General features: G+C 45.1%; 1 protein-coding gene across 1 annotated transcript in view; it reads right to left on the reverse strand.

Moving 5' to 3' along the window:
- Window positions 1-2,109: 2,109 nt before the first annotated feature.
- TSPAN7 (tetraspanin 7) overlaps window positions 2,110-25,644 on the reverse strand; it is a 90,642-nt gene continuing 67,107 nt past the window's right edge. Inside the window, exons 2-8 of the mRNA XM_019473046.1 lie at window positions 21,700-21,888; window positions 19,435-19,509; window positions 17,853-17,948; window positions 15,857-16,012; window positions 11,193-11,276; window positions 3,551-3,623; window positions 2,110-3,225 (exon numbers count right to left, since the gene is read on the reverse strand). Of these exons, the coding sequence (XP_019328591.1) occupies window positions 3,555-3,623; window positions 11,193-11,276; window positions 15,857-16,012; window positions 17,853-17,948; window positions 19,435-19,509; window positions 21,700-21,711 (492 nt within the window). The 5' untranslated portion in view covers window positions 21,712-21,888 and the 3' untranslated portion in view covers window positions 2,110-3,225; window positions 3,551-3,554. The remainder of the gene's footprint in view (window positions 3,226-3,550; window positions 3,624-11,192; window positions 11,277-15,856; window positions 16,013-17,852; window positions 17,949-19,434; window positions 19,510-21,699; window positions 21,889-25,644) is intronic.

Below are 25,644 nucleotides of genomic sequence, written 5' to 3' on the forward strand. Positions count from 1 at the left end.
CCAGGCGAGCGGCTGCGACTGTTTTTAAGCCCTCGGAAGGGACTGCAAATGTGAGTGCTGCAACCCGTGCCCAGCAGCTTTGTCCCCAGCAAAGTACACGCAAACTGCCCAGCATTTATGCAGGACCTGTATTGGCATTGTCCACATTTAAAGATGTCCCGCTCCCTCGCAGTAGATGCTTTACTGAGGGCAGATTTAAATTTGCGGACCAGCTTCCTCTTCTCTTATTTACAAATCTCTACTTCAAATTAGTTTTGAACCCCAAGGACAGGCTATGGGAGGGAAGAAGGGGGAAGGGGAGGGAGGCGGACGACTCGCCTTTGTGAGTGCTTTACTTGCTCCGAGGTAAAGTCATTTGCTTGGTAGGGAAAAAAAATCAGTAAAATGACTACCACGCTTCCGTAGGACAAGTGCTACAAACTTCACTACGTGCTATTCATTTACAATGGTAGGGGAACATCTCAGATACAGAAGACCTTGGGAAAACAGGTCTTCAGCTGGAAGTCAGTGCACCCCCAGCCATAACAGCATCCTGCCACAAAATGCACTTCAGAGTCCCCAACACCTTAATGCCCCTCTCGCACAAAAATACTAAGCCTTTTTGTCCCCATTACCAACAACTTGTAACAGGGAAAACATAAGTGACGAAGAAAATATGAGTTGCTCATGTTTTTCACGGAACAAAGCAGGCCTGTGGAAGTGCGTTACAGTGCGCCCAGCTCTCAGCACAGCCAGAGCTTCGGCTCCTGTGCACCACAGGAACACAACCTGCCGAAGACCGCATACGGTGGGGCTGTGCATTTCAGAGCCGGGCTGAAAAATGCAAATTGTGACAGAAGCCAAATGTGAAGCTCTGAGTTGTAATCAAATACAGAAGCAGAGAGCGAGCAGCAAATTGCAGCTTTTCGTTTTGGCAGTGGATCAAATCTATAAAAACCATTACCTGTGTTTCAAGAGCAACACGGAGTACTGATTTCCCATCCCCCTGGCAAAGCAATCAGGGTCCCACCCCTCCCTGCTCTGGAAGTGCTCTCTGAGTAAAGCCAAAGATGCCACCGGGGGTTTTAAGACGTGCTGCCTCGGCATATGCCGAAAGGTTTTTGCCCGTGCGGCTGCAAGCCCTTTTAGCTGTGGGTGAGAGCGCACCGACCGCGCCAGCACCGCTCAAAGGTTCGTTGGGAGCTGGTGCTGGAGGTACCACGCAGGGCAGCCCTCCCCAGGCAGAGGGTCGCAGTAAGCGGGTGGGCGGCACTGACGGATGGACAGACGGACGGAGGACGGGCTGGGACTCCGGCAGCTGTACGGGCTGTGCGGACACAGGCGCTGCGCAGCTCCTCCACAGCCGGAAGGCTACAGGGCTTCCCTCCTCAAGTCTTCTTCTCTGTCTGCGTTGCCAATGTAAGGGCTCGGTCCAAAACTTCCAGGTTTAAACTGTCATGGACTTTCCATCAGATCTTCAACACCTCATGTATTCAAATGAGAAAGAGATAAGTGCCTGCCTTTCCACGAACACAGCAAAGACGGCTGTTACCCACCCCCCAACCCCAAATCCCTCTTCACCCTCACCAAAATCAGAGAGAACTGCTTAATGCCAAAAGCATGCGCAGTGCTAAGAACGGGGTAATTAAACGCTGCGATCGTATCAGTCACAAGAAGAAAAATTGCAAAGCAGAGGGTATGCATTTGTCACATGGTGAAACCAGCTGTGGAAGGTTTTTCTAGGAGTATTACCCACTCCCCAACCCCAAATCCCTCTTCACCCTCACCAAAATCAGAGAGAACTGCTTAATGCCAAAAGCATGCGCAGTGCTAAGAACGGGGTAATTAAACGCTGCGATCGTATCAGTCACAAGAAGAAAAATTGCAAAGCAGAGGGTATGCATTTGTCACATGGTGAAACCAGCTGTGGAAGGTTTTTCTAGGAGTTTTGAAGCAGTTCCAGCTCTTTCTCTTTTTTTCCAGGGCAATAACGTTTTTTATGTCACAAGCAAGTTAGTTGTTAAAATATGCATAAAGACATGTCGCTCCAAGCTGTTCACTTGTGTTTCATGTCCACGTCCCCCCTTGGAAGAGTTTTATTATGACTAAAGAATGAAAAGGAAGCGGCTAGAAATCTGTAATAGTTCCATTTATTAATACGTATATCACAAATACTCACAATATCAATGCATTCTCGTTGGCATGCTAGACAGAGGCATTATTAAAAAAGTCCTATTTTTTTTAAAAAGGATTTAAACTTTTGCTTTCCCCCAAAAATACTTTGTATGCCTGGTTTTTTTGTGATTTTTTTTTTGCGTGTGTTTTTATTTTGATTTGATTCAACAGTGTATTTGGTGGCTGCAACCTCAATGCAAAAAGAAAGAAAAAGAAAGAACAGGAAAAAAGTATGAAGGCCGCAGTACAGCACAGTTCAATTAGTTCATAACTACCTAATAAAAGTAAAGGAAGCAAAATTCCTGCCTTCACAGTAAGCAACAACACAGCTTAATAACAGTATTACACAGGATCAGGTTCAGAGGCAAAATGCACTAGACAAAGCCTACCGGGATACGCACTAGGCATACAACACTGAGTAAGAATCAAAGATGTAGAAGAACATCAGGAATAACGGTTCCCTTCAAGCACAACATTTTAACATCATTTTCAAGTATCTTTATGTTATGTTACTGATTCCTTTGTTTTTGGGGAAGGGGGGCAGGCGCGGGGAAGGGGGAAAGGATGAAAACCTTAGTAAAGCAATAAACAAAACAAGAAATTAAGATAAAACCAAAAGAATATATATTTCATATACCAGTTTATATGAATGTGTGCAACACTTATTAACCATGGTGAAAGGCTAATTATGCCCTCCAGTCACTACATGCACAGCCCGATCAATGCTGTTAATGAATTACCTTTGTTAACTTACGATGCAACTATTGTGTGACCAAGAACATACATACGGTGCCGTCCTACGCCGAGCCGCGGGGTTGGGGTCGGGGTCCGGAGGCCGAGGGGACCCGGCTGCTCTTGGTGGCACCGCGGTACTTCACAGAATGGTACACTACGCATGGGACAGAGTTTGGGAGGTGGGGTGCGAGTGTGCGCGCGCACGTGCTTGCTTGTGGGGGTGTGGGTGTGCGTGCGTGCGAGAGACAGTGTGTGCTATAACATTCGTTTCAGTCTTTCTCCAATTCTGCAGCTCCTGATCTTGAGACAGGCTCTGGACTTCACACTCCTGAAAGACTGGGTCGGGGAGGATAAAAGAAAGGAAGTGGGTTGCTTTGGTTGCTAACAGCGTTCTTGATGCGTATTTTGCCCTCCCTTTTCAAGCAGAAAGCCGAAATGACAAAGCATTCAAGAGTATGTTTTCCCCCCCTTTTTTTTTTCAACCAGACAGAATATTGGGATGAAAATCCCAAAGCAAAAAATCCCGTGGGAAGACTTAGTTCTCGATGAACATGCTGAGCATCTGAAACTTGCCTGCTGTCTTCAGCAGAAGCAGCAGCACGGCCACGACAATATACCAGAGCGTATATAGCATACCACATAGAAAACGGGGAGAGCTCACCTTGTTACACCATCTCGTACTGGTTAGCAGTAATAAACCGGGACAGACAGCATGCCAGCAGCATCCCGATCAACTGTTCCGGACAAGAATAGAAGTAGAATAGAAATTGTTAAATTAAATGAACGCAGAGCAAAGGAGAGGCCACGGTAAGCAAAGATTTCATGTTCTGGAGTTATTATGCACAACATATTTATGCCCTATTTTAAGGACCAGTCTAATCAGAAAAACAGCACTAAAATCTCCCGTCTTTCTTCATCGGATCTTCCTCTCGATTGTTATCAGAGGATATTTATTTGATAGACAGCACGCCTTTTTACTACTTTTCAAACCCGTTGTCATTGCCTGGCCAAGTCAGACGTGGATGGGTAAACCGGCGGGGGTATCAGCACACTACCGGCTGCGGTTCACTCGCAAGCTCCACCTGGGTCCCTCGCCACCGCCCACCACCACCGAGAGCTGGCGGCCCCCTTAACTTTGTTAACAGTGTGCTGGGGAAAAGCTTCCTAATGCCCCAGAGTGGTTATGGCTTCTCTACAAATGATGCAGCGCTGGAGAAAGGAGCGTTTCTCTGGAGATAAATTAAAAAAAGGGCTTTCGCTATTCCCTTGGCTGTCACTCAGATTATTGAAAACAGATCCCTGGCTTCCACTCGTCAATAAGCACTCAGTCATTTCAACGTTTTGCCTATTGCAGTTTGTTAGCGTTTCCTGCATATGCCAACAGCGTTAATATACTATAAATAATTCAGCCTCGCTTTTCTCATTTGGATTGGTCAATTAATTAACTCATGAGCATATCCAGATTGTTACAGCTCATCCCTGGCTACGGGGGCGAGACGAGAGGGCCGTCTCTGCAGACGGACCAGCCTTCCCTGCACCTGGCTCCAAGCGAGGGGTGTCACAGCTGCTCCAGCTGGCTCACCCGTGCCCGTGGGGCACCACTTCTGCCCATCTCCTTCTGCTGCGGGCAGAGCGCACGGCGAGGGAGCGGTGCTTAAGGAGGGGGATCACAACCTTTTGGCATCAGCGGAGCTCCCTCAGACCCCGCAGAGCATGCGTAGATAACACCTGGCTGGCTGCTTGTCCAAACTGGCTCCTTCTTCTGTTTCACGCTTGGGACTGTGTGTCCTTTCCCCTAGACCACCAGTGCTCCCTGTTAATGCGATCGTCATCAAAATACACATCTTCTCTACCAGCCAATTGCTTGGTTTGGGCTGGCATCAGCCCAGAGCAAGGCCAAGCCAGGGTACCTCAAATCCGGATAAACTGTTTTCTGGCCCTAAGATGTCACGTTTCTGGTCAGGACACACTTCATTTGCCAGAAATTTGCCGCTGCCGCTACCGCTCCCTCTCCTGTTTCAGTGTCCACCAGGACTGCTCTGGGCATCCCAAAAGGGTTTGGAGTCATCTTTAAAAGCAGTGTGAATCCCCACCGTCTACCACATGCAACCCCTGATTTTGGCACCAAATACCAAGGATGACACTGCCTTGGTTTTAACTAGACGTGGGGCACAGATAACACCTCCTGACCAACCTCCAATAAAAACCTAAGCTACTAGGTTTTGGGGGCTGTATTTTCACAACTGCCAAAAGAGATGCGGGTGCTGAAAACCCTCCTCAGCTTTTGAAAATCTCATTTGATACCAAGAAGACATTTTAGTCATCTGGTTGCCTTTTCTATTAAACTTCGCTAGATGGGTGTGCCAGCAGGAAACTTATTTGGTAGCTGGAGTGCTCACGCACTCACCCGGGAGTCCACGGACCAGCAACGATGAGGATGCCAGCATATTCTGGCTGGGCTTCGGATTTCCACACTTAAATATTCCAGTCACCAGGAGGATGATTTTATCAATTTGGCTGTTTGGGAAGTGCTGCTGAAAACCCACCACATTCTGTGGGTTTACTAGAGAGTCTTTAACACTCCCACTGCTTACTCGTGCGACGTTTCTTCAGCTCAGTTCGGTTTTGGAGAACGAGATTTCCCATAGCGCATCCCTGGTATCTATTTCTCTGTGCTTTGACAGGCAGAACAGAGTAAGTGCCTCTGGGTGGCCCTGTCCCACCTGCTTCGCTATCCCTTTTCTGTGTCTGTGGTACCTTTCAGCCTTCTCACACCTTCCTCAGCTGCTCTCAGAGGTTACTTCTCTGCCTTACTGCACTCTTCATTAAGAGGAACTTCACAGCGTATTTAATCCTATTTATTTTCAATGAGCAAATTCCATCCCAGACCCAAATCAGTTCCTCCGTCATCCTACAATGGCCAATAACGTATGTACATTCAAGTTTACTTTTCTTTGGTTTTATGCCTGTGCAACGAGGAACCTATTATTTCCCATCACAAGCACCCAGATTATGGCCATCATTGTTCCCGGACACAATCTGCTGCTCGTATCAGGTTTACAAGGGGAAAGATGCTGCAGCCTGTACAAATAGGAAGCCATGGGCTTTTCTTTCCCCCTTCAGCTGTAGCAGACCTCCTCAGCTACCTTTAATTAGGGATTCTTCTGTTTTACACAGGCTGTAACTCTAATAATCAGCATGTCTAAGCTTTGTAGGATTTGCAGGGATGTCACAATGCTTTGATTTACTTAAGTCACTCGTAAGACGAATGGCAGGTTACACATGAATGTATCTTTCTGATCTTTGGCCCACTTACTTATTAATTCTTGGCTCTGACCATATGCTGGTTTATGCATTTAAGTGGTTATAGTACCATAATGTTAAACTTCTGTATTTCAAAAATAATGGCATGCATATCGAGGCATTACATACACGTTTTGTACAGCATTTCTAGCTATTACCAGGACATGGCAGAGCTATAATAAGTATCTTAGAAGTACTTTGAACACATACAAAAACACGTACTTTCCCAGGTGTGTAGACTTCCACATTTAACCACAAGAGTACTGTCCTTCCTGTAGCCAAGAAGAGGCGATACTGTACCAAGTTGCTGAATTTTCCTCACGGTGCTCTTTCATTACAGTCATAACTACAGTCCTCTGCATTTAAATCAGGTTAGAGGCTCCCAGTCCGCGAACCACAAATGAGCGCTCTCCACCCCCCCAGCTCTCTGCATTTGCTTGATCACTTGCAACCTCTGCTCTTCAGCTGGGAGGAAGCCCCTTATCCTATCGTGCAGCAGGTCCCTGCAGCTCCTTTGAAAAACCAGAAGAATCGGCATAAAAGGATCCCCACAAAGAAACTAGCTGCTAGAAGTTGCATTCATTTCCCTTCACTCCCATTGTCTCTCAAGTGCCCTATCTCAACTTTTTATCAGCTTATTAATTTTTTTTTAATAGTCCCAGTTTTTTGAGTGCTAAGATGCCAGACTTGGTTCTGCATTTGTATTCTCTCTCACTTTTCCCCTTTCTTCTGTTTTTTCTAAGATTATCTTGGTCCTCTGAACTACTACACAGAAAACAGAGTTTGTCTTGGTACCTCTGGTCTTGCCGCAGGAAACCTGATAATGCTGACAAATTATTTGGCTTAGAGCACTGGGAAATCCATATCTCTCAGGTGCGTCTTCTTTACTACCATCCTGTTGGCCAAAGCTCATTCCAGAGAGCAGAATGCAGTGCATGTGTTGTTTATCTCTCCATGGTTTCTAGCAGTCATCTCAGGCATATCTCAGATCTGACCACTGAAATCCATCCACAGCAACTTCCTAGCAATCTTATCTCCCACCGCAAACATGACAACTGGCTTTTTAATATAGTTATTTTTCAGGAGTTAACCTTGACTGGAAGCTGTCCTGCGTGACATATTTATTACATCGTATTATACTGAAGAGAAACTGAAGTGCAATTTGAATTTCCATTTTAATTTGGGTCTTGGTATCGTCTTCATGATTTCTCATTCTTTGAGAGAATTTCTATAAATAGAAATGCACTGAAGTAACTGGGAATTCATCAGTGGATCAGGTAAGCTAAAACTGGATTTTTTTATCCATCAGGAATAATTGTTTAGTTGAATCATTTACCTTGCCATATTCTCAATATGCAGATCTTCAAGCATCCAGGTTCCCTGCCTCTATTTTAGAAGAAGCAAATTTTCCATGTCACAAATTGCTTACCTGAGTCAGCCTCCTGTGCCGCGGTATGCCTCTGGCACAGGTCCTATCTCCATGCTGAATCCACAGCGATTAGTATTTAGAAGCAACAAAATCAGTCTTATATTAGATTTCAAGTCACATATTGGATCCCGATACGGATCCCACTCCCTAACCCTGGCGCAAGGGGCGACTGAGGTGTAATCCTGTGCTAGGGCCAAGTCTCAGCCTCCCTATACTCAGACAGGAGTTGCAGCAGACAAGGTGGATGATCTCTGCACCAGAACTGCATCCACAGTCAGGGAGAGCTACTCACATAAACGTTAACAGTAAAGAAGGCAGGTGGATGCTGCACTGTAGAGAGGGACTGTAGCCGCATGAGAACATACCTTCAAGCGATGGGAACCGTGCGTGCTCGGAACTGGTTTTGAGCACGTGGAGAGCGCCTGGCTTCCAGTCCTTCAGTACAAAAGGAATAATTTGGCCTTAACACTGCACTGAGACTCCCCTACTAAGGGATTCTACTGCAACCACAATCTATAACCCGCCCCCAATCCTGCCTCTTGTGCCTCTTAAGCTAACGCCTGTGCTGTAGTTTTATCTAGGCAAAACTCTTCATCGTCTATGCTGCTTGCATAATTTCATTCTCTGTTGGGCACAACACAGTGATCATTTTGCTGCTCTGAAGAGCACCTGCTAAACTGAAATTATTCCAGCTGGAAGTCAGCATTGGCATCTGATTCCAAAAACAATCAAATTGTGTTTTATTATTATTATTATTTCAAACCCGAGGAGCAGTGCAGACAATGTCAGCAACACAGCAGTTTTTTTAAAACTCTGACTCTCATTGGGAGGTCTGTGCCAGGCCTGTAAGATGTGTAATGCCATTACATCAACTTCCCCTGTTTCTGGGAATCAGCACATTCCCCATGCTAGTCAACACCTAACAAATCATGTGAAGGGAAGGCCGTTGAGCATGCTTTACTGTAGAAGAGCAACATGATCTAATTTGTCTTTTTTTTAGATTAAACCTATTCCCAGTAGGAACAGCAAAACCTCGCCTACAGCTGGAGCACTGCTTGGCATTACTGCCAGCCACGGTTAACCTGAAATCAATTTGTAAACACTGTCCCTAATTGGGTCCAGGAAAACAGATTAGGCAGTAAATGATAACTGGCTGCCTTCTATTCTTCACACCCCAGGAGAGATGCATTTTTCTCCCCTGCATCCCCTCTCTTCTCCTTTTTACACATCCACAAACACCCCGAGCAGCTGAGTATCTACTCGGAGTGCCAGAGCCTTACACTTACGCAGGGGAGCGACATCCCCAGCTGGCAGCAGGGCGCACACTGCCATCAGGCAGCATGAGCTGCCAGCGCCACATCAAAACATACTTTGGTCTTCACTTGGAGCCGCAGCGGCAAAGTGCCTTCCCCCCTGTGCTGCCTGCAGCCTGTCATGCTAATCTCGCCTTGCGCCAAAGGGCTCCCGTTGCAGGGACCACTCTCTGCCCGCACTGGCCGCCCGCCTTCCTGTGTCGAGCTCACAAACAACTGATGGCCTAGAGTAAACATCCCGGCACGTGCCAAAGTGCTAACAATTCCAGCTGCACTCTTCCTACAGTCTCCCTCCCAGCTGCAAACAACTTTCAGGCAAAATAAGATGATGCTTTGCCTATCGTACATACAATACACCGATTAAAGGCTTTCAGGTAGCATTGGTCCTGACCGAGGCATTTACCCCAGCAGCGTATGAATTGTAAAATTCTACTCATCCCACTTTTCTTTTGGATAGTTTTACATGAAGCATTTGAAAAGAAGCTTTATCGCCTTCTGGCTGTCTAGAAACCAAACTGAAATAAGAGCTCAGAGTCCTATAGCAGTAATCAAGTCATAATCAAGGTTGGAGAAGAGTACAAGACAACCATTCAACAAGAACTAGAATAGCCTATTAAAAAACCCAAACAACCAACCCTCCCCCTGCTCCATGCACCAGCAGCTCCAGACTGGTGGTTTTGCCGCTTCTGGAACCTGAAGACCTGACACCCACGCACATGCTCTGGGTGGCTGGCGGTATGATGAACCAACATTTACGCCCACATGAAAACAGGCTGACAGGCCAAATCATGGGCTTCTCACATCCAACACCTAGGCTAGAAGGCACCAGGTTTCCAGATATGCCCAAGGCAGGGCAGTCAGCTGGTCTGAGCCCAAACGGTTTTAGGGCTCCCTCGGGTTCTGCGTACGTTGACTGAAAGGACATGGTGGCCATTTTCCACACGGCTTGGGGGCAGTTACTCTGAAGAACCTGGAGGCTATTGTAACTGCTGAGCAAATTAAACCTCAGCGAGATGTGACTAAAACACCGTGCAGCCGAGCACGGTCTGACCACATGGGGCAGCAGGGGCAAGAGGGCAGCCACAGCACTCCCATTAATTCACTTGCCCATCACTGGCAAATCACTTGTTTCCAGTGCAGCACCGTGTAAACCTACAGCTTGCTAACTGAATTCATGAGTTTTAAGAAGAAGTCAAATAATTTTCCCCAGCACCTCATTTTTTCCAACCACTGGATAAACATAAGTCATTCAACAGATATATTCACATTTTCAGTGTTGCCTCAGGACCCAGATTTTTAATATTGTGTGAATGAAGCAAATGAAAGTGCATGATCGTTTTAGAATATGACATTTGCAGTTCTACTATGTACTCTCTGCAGAGAGAAGGCAGATTGCCTCTCAGGTAGAAGTGGTTCAGGCATCATACATGTCGCTGTGCATTTTTGCTGAACCATTCTGCAAGCACTTTTGCATTGCCTGTGTTTCCCTCTCTCTCATTTTTGCATGTTTCCAGGAGAGTCCTTGCTATCACACACGAAGTGACTAGTATAAAGGAGCATCTTGTTGAAAGATGCAGGTGTTTTCCTGCCCCTTCTTGATCAGAAGATTCTGACCAGACCTTTAGTTTCCCCAACTCCTGCCTAGGTAAAGGCAGTTTGAATATCAGGGAGCAGCAAACACCTTCCTTCTTAGCTCTCCTCTTGTCCCTCCCGTGCCAAACTCCTTTTGGTGCAGGCAAGGAGTTGGTTTAATAACCTGATTTTGGCAGATCTCTGCTCAGTGTTCAGTGCTAAAAGAAAAACTAAAAAAATCGGTCCCCAAAACCAGATGCCCCCTCCAGGCTCCAGGTCCAGGATGGGGAGGCCTGAAGGTACACTCTTACTTGAATTCTAGACTCCTTGAAGAAAAAATAAGAGTGCTTAGAAGACAGAAGCTTATCCAAACAATGGATAAGCCATTTGTCTTCTTAGCTGTTTATGCTCCATTTAAGCCAATGTTTTACTAGGTTAACCTCTATTTGACCCAGTGGAGGGACAAGTTGTTTTCCTTGAGCTAGTCATTAGCTCAACCGTAACTGATATTCCCAAGGAGAAACTTCATTTAAGTTGAAAAAAAGAAAATCAATGAACAGATGACCTCAGGACTAATGAGCATGCTGAGTTCAGTCCCTTTCCATAATCCTTCCTTCCTTGAAGTCCAGGTAAAGAAAAAGAGAGAGGGGAAAAAAAGGGGGGAAGGGAAGTGTTTATGCACTTACCTGTGAGAACGCAATCCCAAAAGCCACTCCAGCTATGATTCCCATATTTGTCTCCATAAAACTGGTCACCAAGTCGTAACAGCCCTGGAAAACAAACATAATCATTCCTTGTATCGACCTTCCCTTCCCATACATACAAATTTCCCATTTAAAATGGAGCCACGAATGCATACATACAAATTTCCCATTTAAAATGGACTTGGGCTAGGCAATATTTTTGCTGTAATTTCCAACAATGCCACCTTTCTATTTAATAGCAATTCTGAGTGAATGATGGAAAGTGGTGGCAAAGACAGTTCTTTTTAGAAACAAATGTATTTCGGTACTTTTAAAAGCTAAATGTGGTGTGGCATTCATTTTTATAGGTCTTATTAAAGAAAGTCAGTTCGCGTTGTTTTAAAAATATTAATATAGCTTTGACCTGAAACCAAACCAGTAACAATATAAGGTAACGTTATAATACAACACAGGTGTCAAAAATGAATAAATGATGCTGATCTCCTAATACTCCAGATATTTAATAATACAAGCATGCTTCAGGTGTCCAGTGAGGCATTCTGCTTGCCTTCGCCAGTCAAAGGACACCAGGTGAGGTACTGAGCAGTACATAACTTTAAACCATATAACAAAGTTATCAAGGGTTTTGTATGAAGTTTCTTGGTTCATTTGCTCTTGGACATAAAATTCCCTGTCCTGCTCCCCAAACTCAGTTTTCTCTCTCTAGCTCAGACCCTGACTCCATCAACTGACTTGCTTCCTCGTGCCTCCATTCACAGACCACACCGGGGCCAGAAGATTCATACACATTTCTGCCCTTCTCTTGGATAGGCTTTTTTGAGATGTCCCCCTCAGTATGATAATTTTCACCAAGTTTCTCCCCCCACCTACTCTATCCCTCAAAAAAGCGTTTGAAATTAGCTTTCCTAGTTTGTGTTGTCTAAATGAATCTAAACAAGTGACACAAAACTTGAAGAAAAAAAGGGTAACGTCTATTTTTTCTTTCATTACGAACCTATCTGCCCACACAATCCAAAGCCACCTCTTGGCCCCTTTTGCCATGCTTCCTCAAATGACCAACACCACTGTCAGTGTAAAGCCAGTCCCAAGGCATTTTATTTAATGTTATAACTTTATCCACTTTATCAGAAATTGGAAAAAACAGAAATAACAGTGAGCTCCCTTTCCCAGTTTGGACTCCTGTCCAAATAAGACAGAATTGTCTCCGCATTCCCCCTCCACCCACATCCCCCTCACTTCTGCAAACACTTTAGCAACTCTTCACATGACTTCAGAACGTGAGATGCTTGTAAAAAATAACAGCTAGAAGGAAAGGACGATGTCCTTTGTTAGAGACAGGCCATTCATGAACTAAATTGTATCATTTCTTTAACCTCTTTTATAATATCAGAAGACATTTTATTTAATCCTGAGAGTAATGAAGTGGTAAACCTAATAGTAGCTGAGGACCAGCACAGCTGTAATTCCGTTCTGAAATGTTTAAGTGTACACATTAATCCTTAATTAGGTCTTACAACAGTGTACAGTATGTCAGATTCAAGGTTGCTTATTCAACACATCAAGCAACTATAGTTGTGTGTGTCTTACATGTTATGAAATGAGATTAGATTTCTCAAGCAGTACTTTCATTCTGTCTGACATGGATTAATGTTCTCCCAGCTCTTCTGAAATCTGTTCTGTTCAACAGCCTTCAAGAGATGCAACATCTAACAGCAATGATAATTTGAGGGAGACAGAAGATCTTGTTAAAAAAACATGAAAGGGAGATAGTTTTGATCGCTCTCCTCATTTGAAGACTGTGTTTTCCCAAAGCACAATCATCTGTTTCCTGAAGTGCATTACATAAATACGGCTTAATTGCTCAGTCCTTACTGTGCACGGAGTGAGAGTGCAAGAAGCATGTACAGTACAGAAGTAAGTGAAGCACTCTGTGTGCACATCTGGGTGCTGATTCAGAGGACAGAAGTGACAATTTAGCAAGTATCCGATCATTCTTCAGTCCGTGCATCTGTTCCTTTATTAAGATTTTAGAGAGAAGTAGTTCTAGAGATTTGTTGGTAATGAGCTCTGAAGATTAAAAGCACTATATGAACATTAATTAGCTAATCCTAATGACAGCTCTTAAAGGTAGGTATTAGTCCCATCTGAGATGAAGAAACAGGCAGAGAGACTAAATGATTTACCCAAGGTCACTAAGCAAGTTAGTGGCAGAGTTGGCAAAGAAAATCCAGGAATGTTGTCTTTTAGTCCTGCAGTTAGATCATTCATTTAATCCTCTTTGGATAAGTCATCATTAGTCCTCATAAACAGCTAGTAATTTGATTAGCTCATCGAGAACTTGTCTTACTGATAGTTTTGCAAGATCCACCAAAAAGATGTATTCCAAATATACTTATCTACAGGAACGGTAACAAGGGTCTTCCACAACACAGACAATATGTATTTTCCTTTTTCTTCAACACACACAGAGCAAAGTGCCTGTTTCCAAGATGAGTAAGGGGCTTGGGTCAGAGGCAATGTCGTTTGCTTCCTATCTGAAGTGAAAGCATAGGGCCACACAACATTTCTTCCTGCTTGCTTTTTATTCTCACGCCCCTTTCAGAAACATCCCACCTTGCTCAAACGTTTGGGACAACTCTGAGATCTCACAACTGCTAAACAGAAATCTTTACAACCTTTGATTACAAATGGCTATCTCAGAAAATGGGACACAATTTTTCAGATGTCGCAGGACATTCAAACTTCCCCTAGGTAATTAAATCAAGTAATTAAGTCAACTGCTTCCTGAGGAATCGGCATTCCTCTTCTGTCAGGCAAGTTGTGCATTCGCAGGAGAGACGCTTAGGAGCAAGCACGGCTGGAAGTGTGTTACTACCCCTGGACTAGCACAAGCTCATTCATCCCTCAGCTGCTTCCTAAAATTTTGCAGGCATCCTTTGCCAAGAGGAACTTGCAAGTGGACAGGGATTTCTCTGTGCAGGCAGAGCACGCAGAGCAAGCCCGGCACTTTGGGGAAACATCAGACCGGTGGTGGGAATGCAAATGGCACCCGCTCAGTTATGCAGCCAGGAAAGGTTCAGAGCGCATGGCCGTCCTGAACTGGAAAGGTGGGACCTGCTGGTAGAGTACCAGTCACACCAGAAAGCTTTCCTGCTGGAAAGGTGGGCAGAAGCAGGGGCTCAGGATGGGCTGCCCAGGAGGCACTCTGCTTGCAGGGGATGCTGGCTGTACTGCACATCCCCTAGATCCACCCCGTCCTGCCTCTCACCTTCTTTCCACTTCTACAAAAGCAGAAAGTTACTACAAGTTCACAAAGTGCAACTGAATGGAGCAGCTCATCCTTCATACTCATGCAACCCAGCAAGATTACTTTGCTGGTGGCCACTGTGAGTTGTAACAGATGGACGTCCTTAATGTTCCACATATGTCTGCAACAAGTGGCTCCCATTAAACTATTACAGAAAAGAAAGGCTTAGTGGAAAATAATCCTCTAGTATCCTTTTTTTAATACATGCTAGAAAATGTTGGCCACTTGACTGGTGTTCAAAGAAAGATGTATCAGGCTGTGCTCAGCCACCACTCCAACCTCCTGATTCACAGGTGACTGAGGTGAAAAAGACAGAAACAGAAGACAGAAAGGCATTTCCACATTTCCCCTGTTATCTACTCAGGACTTCTATTTATTTTTTTAAATTCAACTCTGAAAACAAAAACAGAAAAGAAAATATGCTGCAACTTACGATTTGGCCACAATATTCCTTTTACCAACAAACCGTCTGTTGCGTCTCTTGCAAATCTCAAGTGAGAAAGAAAGAATTGATGATGCACTAGCACTTAAAGCAATAACCTGAGTTGTATTTCTGTAGTACACTGTCTGCTGTATATGCTGCGGTTTTTTCTCTTTATTCCTCCCTTGCTTTGTGTTTTCTGTATTTTTATTCTCCAATTATTCCTTTTCTTCCTGTTTTCCCAACCTGCTTTCCCAACCCTATTCTGTTTTCCCAGCCTGCTCCTTCAGGTGACCCCAAGGGAGGGGTCGCTTTGGCTGTGCTATGCTTGCAGCAGCACGTGTTCGAAGATCTTCTTAAGAGTCGCTGTAAATGTACCAGCCAACCACAACACTCGTTGTCCATCACCCGTGTTTTCTCTGTTTGGGGTGACAGTTAGGCTCCGGCACTGAAATTACTGTTTGAACATAAGCAAGAGTAAAACCTGTCCTTCCCTCCACCTAGCTACGTCTTTGTCCCCAGCAAAAACCCACTGCATTCAGCAGGAGCGAGCAGAGAAGCAGAGAAGTGCTGACTGACCTAACCCTCAAGGGGAGTCGAGCACACTTGCCACTCGCGGTCCTGCGGCCGGCCAGCACTGCCTCCGTGTGCAGTGCTGTACCTCAACCTCTGCTGCGAGGAAGGGGAACAAATCCCTTCCTCATCAGAATCGTCGCTGCACCTTGTCATTTGAGAAAGGCCAGCTTAAAGAATTTGAAAGCAAGCGGGGAGCAAAGCCCGTCCTTACCATCACTCCAGCCCAATACACACGTTATCAGCCAACCATTTGAAACGAAATGCAATTATAAGTAGCCATACGCTCCACTGGTGTACTGGATGGCTTCATAACAATTGCCTCTGGCACAACGCTACTGGTACCTTCTGGTTTACTTTAGTGGCAGCCACCGTCATGTTGCGCAGATCCTGAGTATTACAGTCACTGGAGTTCATGCAACAGCTTGTAGGGATGCCGTGTTTGAAGAAGTAAGGGCTGGTGCTCCAGTTGGTGTAGCTCTGAATGCCGCAGCAGCTCAGCTACGAGGAATAAGAGGCAGATTTAAACCAAAGAAACAAACTAGAACTAAAACTAGTACAGAATCATCACTGCCCACTTAATAAGCTCATAATGAAAATAAAGACAGGTTGTCTCCAGTTTTGAAAAGTAGATACCACCCCCCAGCTCCATTTATCACAAAAGTATCAGGAATGTCATTTACAGAAGATGGGAGCAGATGACCTACTAAAAAAAAGGTGGTTTATGAGCAGAGCTATTATTTGTAACATTTGACAAAGGTCCAGCCATAAAGCCATCTTTTTTAGTTGAAGGTCTGTTGGGGTTTTGTTTGTTTGTTTGTTTCCTTTGCTTATTTATTTATTCGATTAAAGATGATCCTGGAAATTCAAGACAGAGCCTCACAATGCAGTCAAAAAAAATGGCCTTAAAAAACCCAAAGCATTGCATAGAATTACATGTAACACATACAGGGTCAAACTAGTACAAATTGCTAAGGTGAAGCAAGGCTCCCTAACTCACCAGAATAACTTCTAGGAAAATTCGCTGAGCCATGAATAGAAGGAGACCGTATGTTCATAGAGTGTGTCTATGAAATCAGCTGAAAAACCGTAAGTTGGGAAGGATGTTCTGCTCTAGATGCTAAGCTAGAAGACAGCTACTCAAAGATATGGAGTATGTGCTGGATTTTCTGCATGAAAAGGGCTTATAAATGCAGTTCCTGTAAAAACAGAGCTACAAATGAAAGGCACATTTTGCTACGACAGAAACACTGAACAGTGACTCAAAACTATTTAGGTTAGCCAACTCCAAGGAATCAGAAGTTCAAAAGACAGGTTAACGTTAGGCAGACAATTTGACGGCAGAATACACTCAGTTTAGAGCTTATCTGCTAACCCGGAGAAGCCAGGTTAGAGGCACAGTTTCAAACACGCTGAGGGGTCCAACATAATAGTTGCAATTTCTAAAGAAGATCTAGAAGTCATCAATACAATTACATTAAAATTTCAGCCGTTCAGCAAGTTACAATCATATGAAAAGCAAATTGGCTCATAGAATGTATTGTGAGCTGAAGGGATAGCTTCTTGCTGTGCTACAGTTTCCAGTAGGACTTTAAATGTGAATTTTATCACTCTGTGTTGTAGTTGGTGGACTCGGTCCCTTGTGGTTGGCATCTCCAACTAGTTTGGCCATGCTGTGGCATTTGCTCGTGCCCTGTGCCCTGCTGGAAGGCAAGGAAACCTCCCATTGCCCTGCTGCCGCACCCCGTGGGTCAGAAAGGCTCTTCCACTGAGCACCTAATCCATCCCTCCAGCACGGCCGCAGAACAGCTTTCATTGCCGACCTCAGCAGCACATTCATCCACCCCCTTCTCCTCTGGAGAAAATACACTGTTTCTTCCCTTAACTCACTAGGTCTCCTTTGCCAGCCTCTCACTGTACTTGGGAAGAGAACTGCTGCAGTTTACCAGTGATATGATGCTAGGTTATAAAATCCTGTCTCATCCAGCTGAAATTTGCAACATTTCATAATCCTGTTGACAGATTCCCTTAATAACACCTTGTTCTTAAGGGACAAAACTGGACAAAACTGGCTCCTAAACCTAAGTCAAAATCTGGGACCAACAACAAGCAAGTGGGACAGGCCCTGTCTTTATTAGATAGCTTGTTCTTAAAACTTGGGCATCTTGAACAAGAATATCAGTTGAAATACTTTTTCTTTAGATCAGCTTTGCCAGCCTCTAATTTTGCTTGCAATATACAGCTTGCAGATTGAGCCATCCACACGTCATGTTCTGTGATCAAATCTGAATGTATGCTTTGTCTCTATTTATTAATTTTTAATATCCAATTTTAGACTTACACTTTCCTGTACATTATCCACTGCATGGCTCCGCTCATCGTTCTTGTTGTAATTCTGGATTGCTTCAGTATATGTCCTAAGGAAAGTATCCTTGATCTATGAGGGTGAGGAAAAAAACAGCCCACGTGAGCAACGAAAAGCATAACATCTGAAGCAGTTTTTGCAGGAAGCACATGCATTTCCAAACCTAACAAGGCACCCAAACTAGCCCTTCCCACTCATTTTTAAGTGTGTTTTCAGAGCTGGCAGAGCTCCCTCTTAACTGTCAGGGGTCACTCATACAATTTTTCAAGTGGGGTCTATCAGACATAGAAGGAAAACTACCCCAGCAAACTGCTACATTTTAAAAAACAGAAAATGACTTAACCTGTAAGAAAGATATCCTTTGATGCTTTTTCCCCATACACTTTGTTCCAGCACTAAGTCTGAAGGAGGCTGCCTGCTTCTCTCTGCTCACAGATGCCTGGTGGGAGCTGAAGCTCGTGCAAACTCCTTTGTGACAGAAGCCAGTGGCATCAAAAGAAGACATGAATCCCCGACCAGGCGGCAGCCCTCGTCCCCAGCACCAAAGGCGTTAGGGTAAGGAGCAAGAGGTCTCTCAGCTGGAGAAGGTCAGGCACATCACCAGGAAAGGCACTTTGACTGGGTGGTAAAGGGGCTGGGTAGCAGATGATTCGGACAACCCACATGGCTGTGACCCTCACAACAGACTGCCTTTCCCAAAAGGGAGCAGCAACCTGACACTGGGGCTGCCGCAGGTTAGGCCAGACAAAATGGCAGTCCTCCACAGATGGACAGGTATTTCGGGATCAAATCAAAAACTATCCACCACTTGCAAGGATAGACACCAGAAAAGCTTACGGCAAGGGAAATCTCATGTCAAAAGAGGACACTTGAAAACCAGTTAATACAAAGAGAAGAGACAAGGAGGGTCTCTAGGGTTGTCCTGGTTCAGCACTAATGGCATGTAGGTCCATGGACTTAAAGCCAGAGATAGACCTGATTACAGTGGCTAAAGCAGAAGTGCTACTACAAATCTAGACCATCATGCTTTTTTAAAGCTTCTTCCTGTCCCAGTTTCCTACCTCACTCTATTTCTAATCTCTCCTTATTCTCAGGATAGAAACAAAATCCCATCCCACTCCCTCCCCCCCAAAAAAAGAAAAAGATTTACAGAACATTGAGTCTGGTCTGATGCAGAAGTGCTCTCTGCCTTATATAAACAAATACTTGCCTGGCTGAAGAAGCTGTGTTTAAGAAAAGTATTTAATCTATTTTGCAGCCCTCAGCATATGTAAAAGAGTAAAGAAGATCTTACATGATGGACACACAAAAACCGATAGCCCCAGAGTAAATTATCAAGCAGCTGTGGCCAAGAGCTTTGGCTAAATCCCTTCATTTGGAATCGCATCATTTTTTAAGAGCTGTACGTGTTATTGTTGCACATCAGCCGCATCCCTGGAGATGCGTATGGAGCCGCCAAGCTCAGCGACCTACACATTCTCCATGCTCCAGAGAACTTCTCAGCAGCTGCTGCCCAGGGGGGCACTGCCATATGCAAACTCAGCACATTTCCACCTACCTCGTGGCGAAACACAAACCCTGAAATGCCAGCCACTAGCTCAGCCAGGAACACCAGGGACAAGAACATGGCATACTGAAATGGAAGGAGGCAAGAGAAGTCAGAATGTGACAGTCTTTTGTCTCAGCACAGATACTGTTCAGTTATCACATAAAATTCAACTTTCTGCTCTAGTCACCCGTAAAAGATGTTAATAAACCAAAGGTCTTTTGGAGGCGATACATAGATTATTGCCTGAATGTGTGTTTATACAACTCACAAATGATATGTATTGTCTAATTACTGGCTTTTCTGACATTTCTGTTCCCACATTTCTTAGCGTTCTCTTATAAATTAAAACACACTCACATGCCAGAGATGGATCCAAGTTCACTCAGGTTTTGATCTTGCAATAAGGAATACAAACAGACCCTTTATGTTCGTGTGGCACTCTGCTAAAGTAAATAGGCTTCTCCAGGTGTTTTGGTTCATGTTTATCTATCTCACTGCTAGACTGGGATTTGCTGCCCGACTCCTGAAGTTTCTCCAATGAATGAACTGAAACACTGACTTCACTGGAAATATTCTCACGGTAATACTAGACAGATGCCTCACATACTTTGCTGAGCCAAGGCCCGTGTTTGGCTTTAGAAGCAGCATTTGGATCCGGAGCTAAATAAACCTTGAAAACAGCGCTTTCAGTGTAGACACTCACAAACCATTAAAAATACATCTAAGCAGAAATAAAGAAGGTAAAGAAAAAAATGCAAAGTGGGATGGTAAAATCTGAAGTTGGGGCTTAATCTTCTGGAGGGAAAATTATCTTTTTTCTCCACGTGCTAAATAACAGTTAATTAAAAAAGGAAACATTTAAAATTTATTTTTAATGGCAGATGGTTGGGGAAGGGAGAACAACAGTGAAGGGAGAAGTAGAAAAATCATTCTCTACAATTAATGCAGCTGTCAAATCACTGCCTGTATTCTGTTCAGGAGAGAAAGAAAGTTTTGAAATATTTCTTACATGTACAATGAAAATAAAACCATGTGCTTGGAACAGCACATGCCACACTGCAAGTGGCATACCTTTAAAAAAGTTACAGGACTTATAGAACAACTAGCGGAGCCTGAATTCCTATGGATTTAGATCTTCTTTCACCTTTATCCCTTTCCCATCTGGACTGCAGTAAAGCCGACAAGCCTCTACACGTGCCCTGACAGCACATCACCAGCAAGAGACAGCAGCGGTGCACCTACGACAGCGTTAGGTACACGGCAACTGGCCGCCAGCATATACCTGCTGACCAATCTGCAGCTGCTACCTCTCCCCTACTGTGCCATCAATTGAGGAAATTAACTCTCTTTAAGATGACCTTTTTTTAAATCCAGTACAAACTGGAGAAGAATCGTCCCACCTCCTTAGAAAATCAGCCCCAAAATACTGTAGCAGGAGATGCACTGTACTGTCAAGCCCTTTTCCACTATCTCAGTGCATCACAAGTGCTATTTCCACCCTTCAAATCATTACACATGTAGGATTTTGCTCCTGAATATTCCTAGAAACACAGTTTATCATATAGGTTTGCTTAACCTATATGATAAAACTTTGCGTTTTAAGGTGGGATGGAAAACTCAGAACAGAGAAACTTATAGAAAGAGAGGTTAAACTGGACTGAGAGACAGCTGCTGTACCTCTGCTTAGTGTACCTCGTGTCCATGCTGCTTTTGAGATGAGGACAAACATACCATACAGAGCTTTGTTTTCTGGGGTTGACTTGTTTTATTATAGTGAATGTTAGGAGAAAAAGAAAGGCTGGTATACTTTTAGAAGGCACCAACAATTTTTCTCCATAGATTTCACATCAGAGTATTAAAATGGCTCCTTTAAAATACACTTCAAGTGAATTTCACATTTATGATGCTTTGGACATTTTTAAGATTGTAAATATACCTATCTACCTGGCTCACAGAAAAATAGAACAATTGTAGAATTACTCACAGAGTAATTAATCGGGGGCATTTTACCCTGCTCCCAACCATACTTGGTCCTGTACGCTGTGCGGTAGCAAAATTCATTCATACTCAACCAATAACTGGTTTTGGCAAAGATTTTTTTTCTCCTTCTTTGTCCAAAAGACACACGTGTTGAACATCAAGATCAATAAAATCTAGCTTATGTGCCTAAAAAAACACGTTAACATCTGGTGAAGTTTGGCAGGGGGTGTGGGGAATCCCAATACATCAACAAAACCTCTTCCCCTCTTGCTTAAGGCACTTTGGCATGCTTACCAGTTTCAGCATCCATGGGCTGCCACGACAAGTGGCAAAGCAGCCAAAAAGCCCGAAGACAATGATTGTGGTACCCGTCCCGATGAGCACGTAGGGGGCATTGGTGGAGTTCTCAGCAATGAGAGAGATGTATGTGCCAAGAGTGAGCTTGCCCCAGACGCCGACTGCGAGAAGGATAACGCCTGTGATCTGCAAAGCAAGAGGAGAAAGCCATTAGGAGCTACCAGGGAAGGCATCCAAATTCAATACACAGTGATCCTGAAGAGATTCAACGGTGCTGTTGTGTTGGCAGAAGGAAGCCTCAAGACTTTTCTAAACTCCAGAGGGATGGACAGAGAAAATTGATTTCCAGCATCTGGAGATGTTACGTTAAGATTGCCACTGGAGGACGAACATCTAGGACTAATCACTGTAGAGCTGACGATTGCCAAGGGAGGACGCAGTGTACTCCTGCAGGAACAGGCTCTCTGCTCCCTCAGCACACTGAGAGAGGTGGCCAACTCCATCACTCTTACTAAAAGCCAACAATAACCGCCGCCACCTCTCACCTCCTGAGTTTTGCCACAAACACTGCCTGAACCACAAAAACCTGCTGCTTGACATCCCATCCTTCTTAATGCCAAAGTTTCAGGAACACGAGCATCCTTTGCAGGGCATCACTCTGGCAAGTGAGCCTTCCCTCACTTCACAGGCTATACAGCAAGCGAGCCCCTGACTGCGCAGAAGCTTTCCCCCCTGACATGGGGTGGGAGGACACCAGCGGGCCCTGGGAGCATCCAGCCTCTTGCCTGAGACGTGCAAGCAGAGGCCACCATGCCACAGGGCAGCTGGGGCATGCAGGCTCCCAGCACCAGCACGGACACAGGGGATCGAGCAGTGGCCACAACAGGGATGATGCCTGCACCATCTGCTGATCATCACCTGATGCTGACACGTCTGCTTCAAGACTGTACACATGTAACTCATTCCCACGGCGCGGCCAAAGGTGGGACACGAAGGGCCGGTCCTGAGTGCCAGCTCTGCAAACGCTTCCTGAATTCCCCCAAAACTTCTTACTAGCTCCTCCAGGCCGCTGCCGAGGGGCAGGAGCAGAAGAAATGTCCTGACAGTATTCTTTTGTTTGCTTTCCAAATTTTCTCTTGTGAACATCTTTATACTGCTGCGAAATCTTGAAATTCAACACTATTACACCAGGGTTGCCCTGCAGTTGTTTATGGAGGGGATCCTTGTTCACAGTTATGTTGCCCCTAAAAAATCCCAGCTGAGATCTTTCAGCTACTTTTCATACAGGTTGATGTGAATTAATTCAGGAAAAGCTTTCTCAAAGGAAAAAAAGGAAAGCAGCTTTTTGGCTTTTTTACCTAGCCTGGTTCAAAAAGGACTATGCGGCGTGCACCCCCTGTCTGCCTTCCCACTGTGCCCTTTCCACTGTCCTGCGGCTCAGCACTAGCCGGCAAAGGAGCCCGTCCTCTGCTCGACCTGTGTCCGCGGCAGCGGCAGCAAGTGCTGCTCTGGTGCAGCATTTCTCCCTCTCCAGAGAGGGAACTGCGTTCAGCAGAGCTGCTGAATAATCAGAGCCACCTAAGGAAAATACCAGGAGGAGGAAGGATACAAAATAGATGCTCTGAAGAAAGATACGGGGTAGGGATGCAGGGGGAGAAAAGAAACCACAGAAAGAGAGAATAGAGGAGACCAGACAGACAAATGTAAATTAACATGTCCTCAGAGGCAGGAGATCCTTTCTATACCAGAGAGAAAATAATCTCACCTGGCAATTTTGACACTTCCTAGCTCATCCCCTTCCTTCCCCCATACCTCCCAGGGCTTTAGGGAGTACATGCCCCCACCTGGCTCCCACTGAGAGCACACCGGAGTGCAGCACTGCCAGGGAAACCCATCACATCCCTCTGTCTCCCTGACCCTCCCCTGCTCCCCCTGACCAGCTGTGGCAGACGTCGGCATTTCTGTCACACCTTCAGGACAGGATTAGCAGAGATTTCTGCTCTCCTGCCCACAGTGGCGATAGGAATAAATCCAGCTCCCGTCCATCTTTCAGTGCAACTGGGTGAAAAGTGCTGATTCCTTGCTCTTGTACCCCACCAATTAACAGCTGAACGTCAAAAAAATCACCAAGTAGCTTACCTACCCACAGGGATCAAATGCCTCCACTGAGTCTGGTCCCATCCACACACAACACTATCTTCACCTCTCTCCCTCTTCTCCATAACATAAGCTTTTTCAGAGGGTGCAGATTAATCAGCAAAGTCCGAAAGCGAGCTGTGGGGGACTCAGAAATCCGCAGAACAACTTTTGGTTTCTCACCTCCAGTTCGACAAAGGGCTGGTTTCTGTGCCTGAGCTGCTGAAAGTTTTACCACTGTCCCCAGGGAGACGTAAAAGCAGCCTTCACTGCCAAAATGAACAAGCAGCTTCACATTTGAAAGAGAACTCAAGCCTTGTAATAAAAAGCATTTTTAGTTGGCTATTTGAAACAATTACTAACCCTTTACTATGCATTTTAAGAGCTTGGTTTCCCCCTGTCTCCCCTACCCAATTTATGGTACACACAGACTCTGGAAAAAAGGAGCAAAGCCTCTCGGTGGCTCATTCCCCTTCTGTTTCTTAATAGAGCTCTGATTTACATGGGTCTAAGGAAATCCCGCAGTTTGTGGGGAGGTCTAGACTCCCAGCAAGCCTGGCACTGTGCAGAGGGGATGGGACGTTTCCACAAAGACATGCTGCAGATGCGCCTCGGGTTGCAGCAGTGCTGGCTGGAATTTCACTCGTGAAGAGGAAAAACCAGAAGACTTCTCTGCAAACTTTTTCATGACCTTTATTTAACAGAGCATGAGTAGTGGTATGACTAATGCCCACCTCCACCCAAAGGCAAACCTTGTTTCCTTATTTTCAAGATACACTTTTTATCCCTATCTCTCTGCTCCATTACACAATCAAGGGAACAATCAATGTACCAGCATCTTGTTTGGTTTGTTTTTTAGGTTTGTTTTCTTTAAAAGCAGGAGGGACAAGGGCAGGCGGAAGACTGGGATAGCGCTGGCCTGAAAACAAGGCAGCAGGAATACACACTGCTCCTGCCACTCACCATCACTACACACATCTTCTCCTACTCTACCTCTCGCCCCGACAGGCTGTGGAAATGAGCCCTGTATGGTCATACCTGATTAACGAAGCAATTCCTTCATTTGACTTGAAACCACCACGCCAGCCTACTTCTGTGTCCAGCATGACCTGTGGGTCAGGCCCAATAGGTGATGTGGGTCCATTCCCATCTGAAAGGTCTAAAAGGAAACTCAGAGCACCTCCTGCAATGCACAGTCTCTCCCTAGTCTTCCCTACTCCCTTCCCACTGTAACGTTTCCCTTCAGACCATGATCATGTAGTTCAGTGGCAGAATGGAAAATGATTAGGAAATCATCAAGATAAACAGCGGCAGATAGATATATGGATATGATCAATACATCTTCTCCTGGAGATGTACAAAATACTTCAGATATCCTGGCAGGCAGAGGAAAGCGACCACAAGCCTTTCGACTTTTAGAGCCCCCCTGAGCCAAGATAACCATCCAGAGCAGCTTTAAAACACCTGCAACTACCGGCACACACAGAGCGAGAGAGCAGCAGTTGACTTTTAGAGCCCCCCTGAGCCCAGATAACCATCCAGAGCAGCTTTATTTAAAAACACCTGCAACAGCCGGCACACACAGAGCGAGAGAGCAGCAGTCCTGCTCCACTGGTGGACTTCTACAGCAAAACCTGGCCTTCACGTGGCCCCTCCAAGAATTAAGATTTGTCCTGGCAATGGTATGACAACTACAGTATGTGCTAAAAGGGGGGCACAACCCTACCCCAGCTCCTCAGCAGACACAGAAGAAACGAACTGGCAGCTGCAGAGCCTACGATGCCCCAAATGAGACATCTGGAGCGG

Source organism: Aptenodytes forsteri, unplaced genomic scaffold (genome assembly GCF_000699145.1).
Source record: "Aptenodytes forsteri isolate BGI_AS27 unplaced genomic scaffold, ASM69914v1 Scaffold2, whole genome shotgun sequence".
Lineage (NCBI taxonomy): Eukaryota > Metazoa > Chordata > Aves > Sphenisciformes > Spheniscidae > Aptenodytes > Aptenodytes forsteri.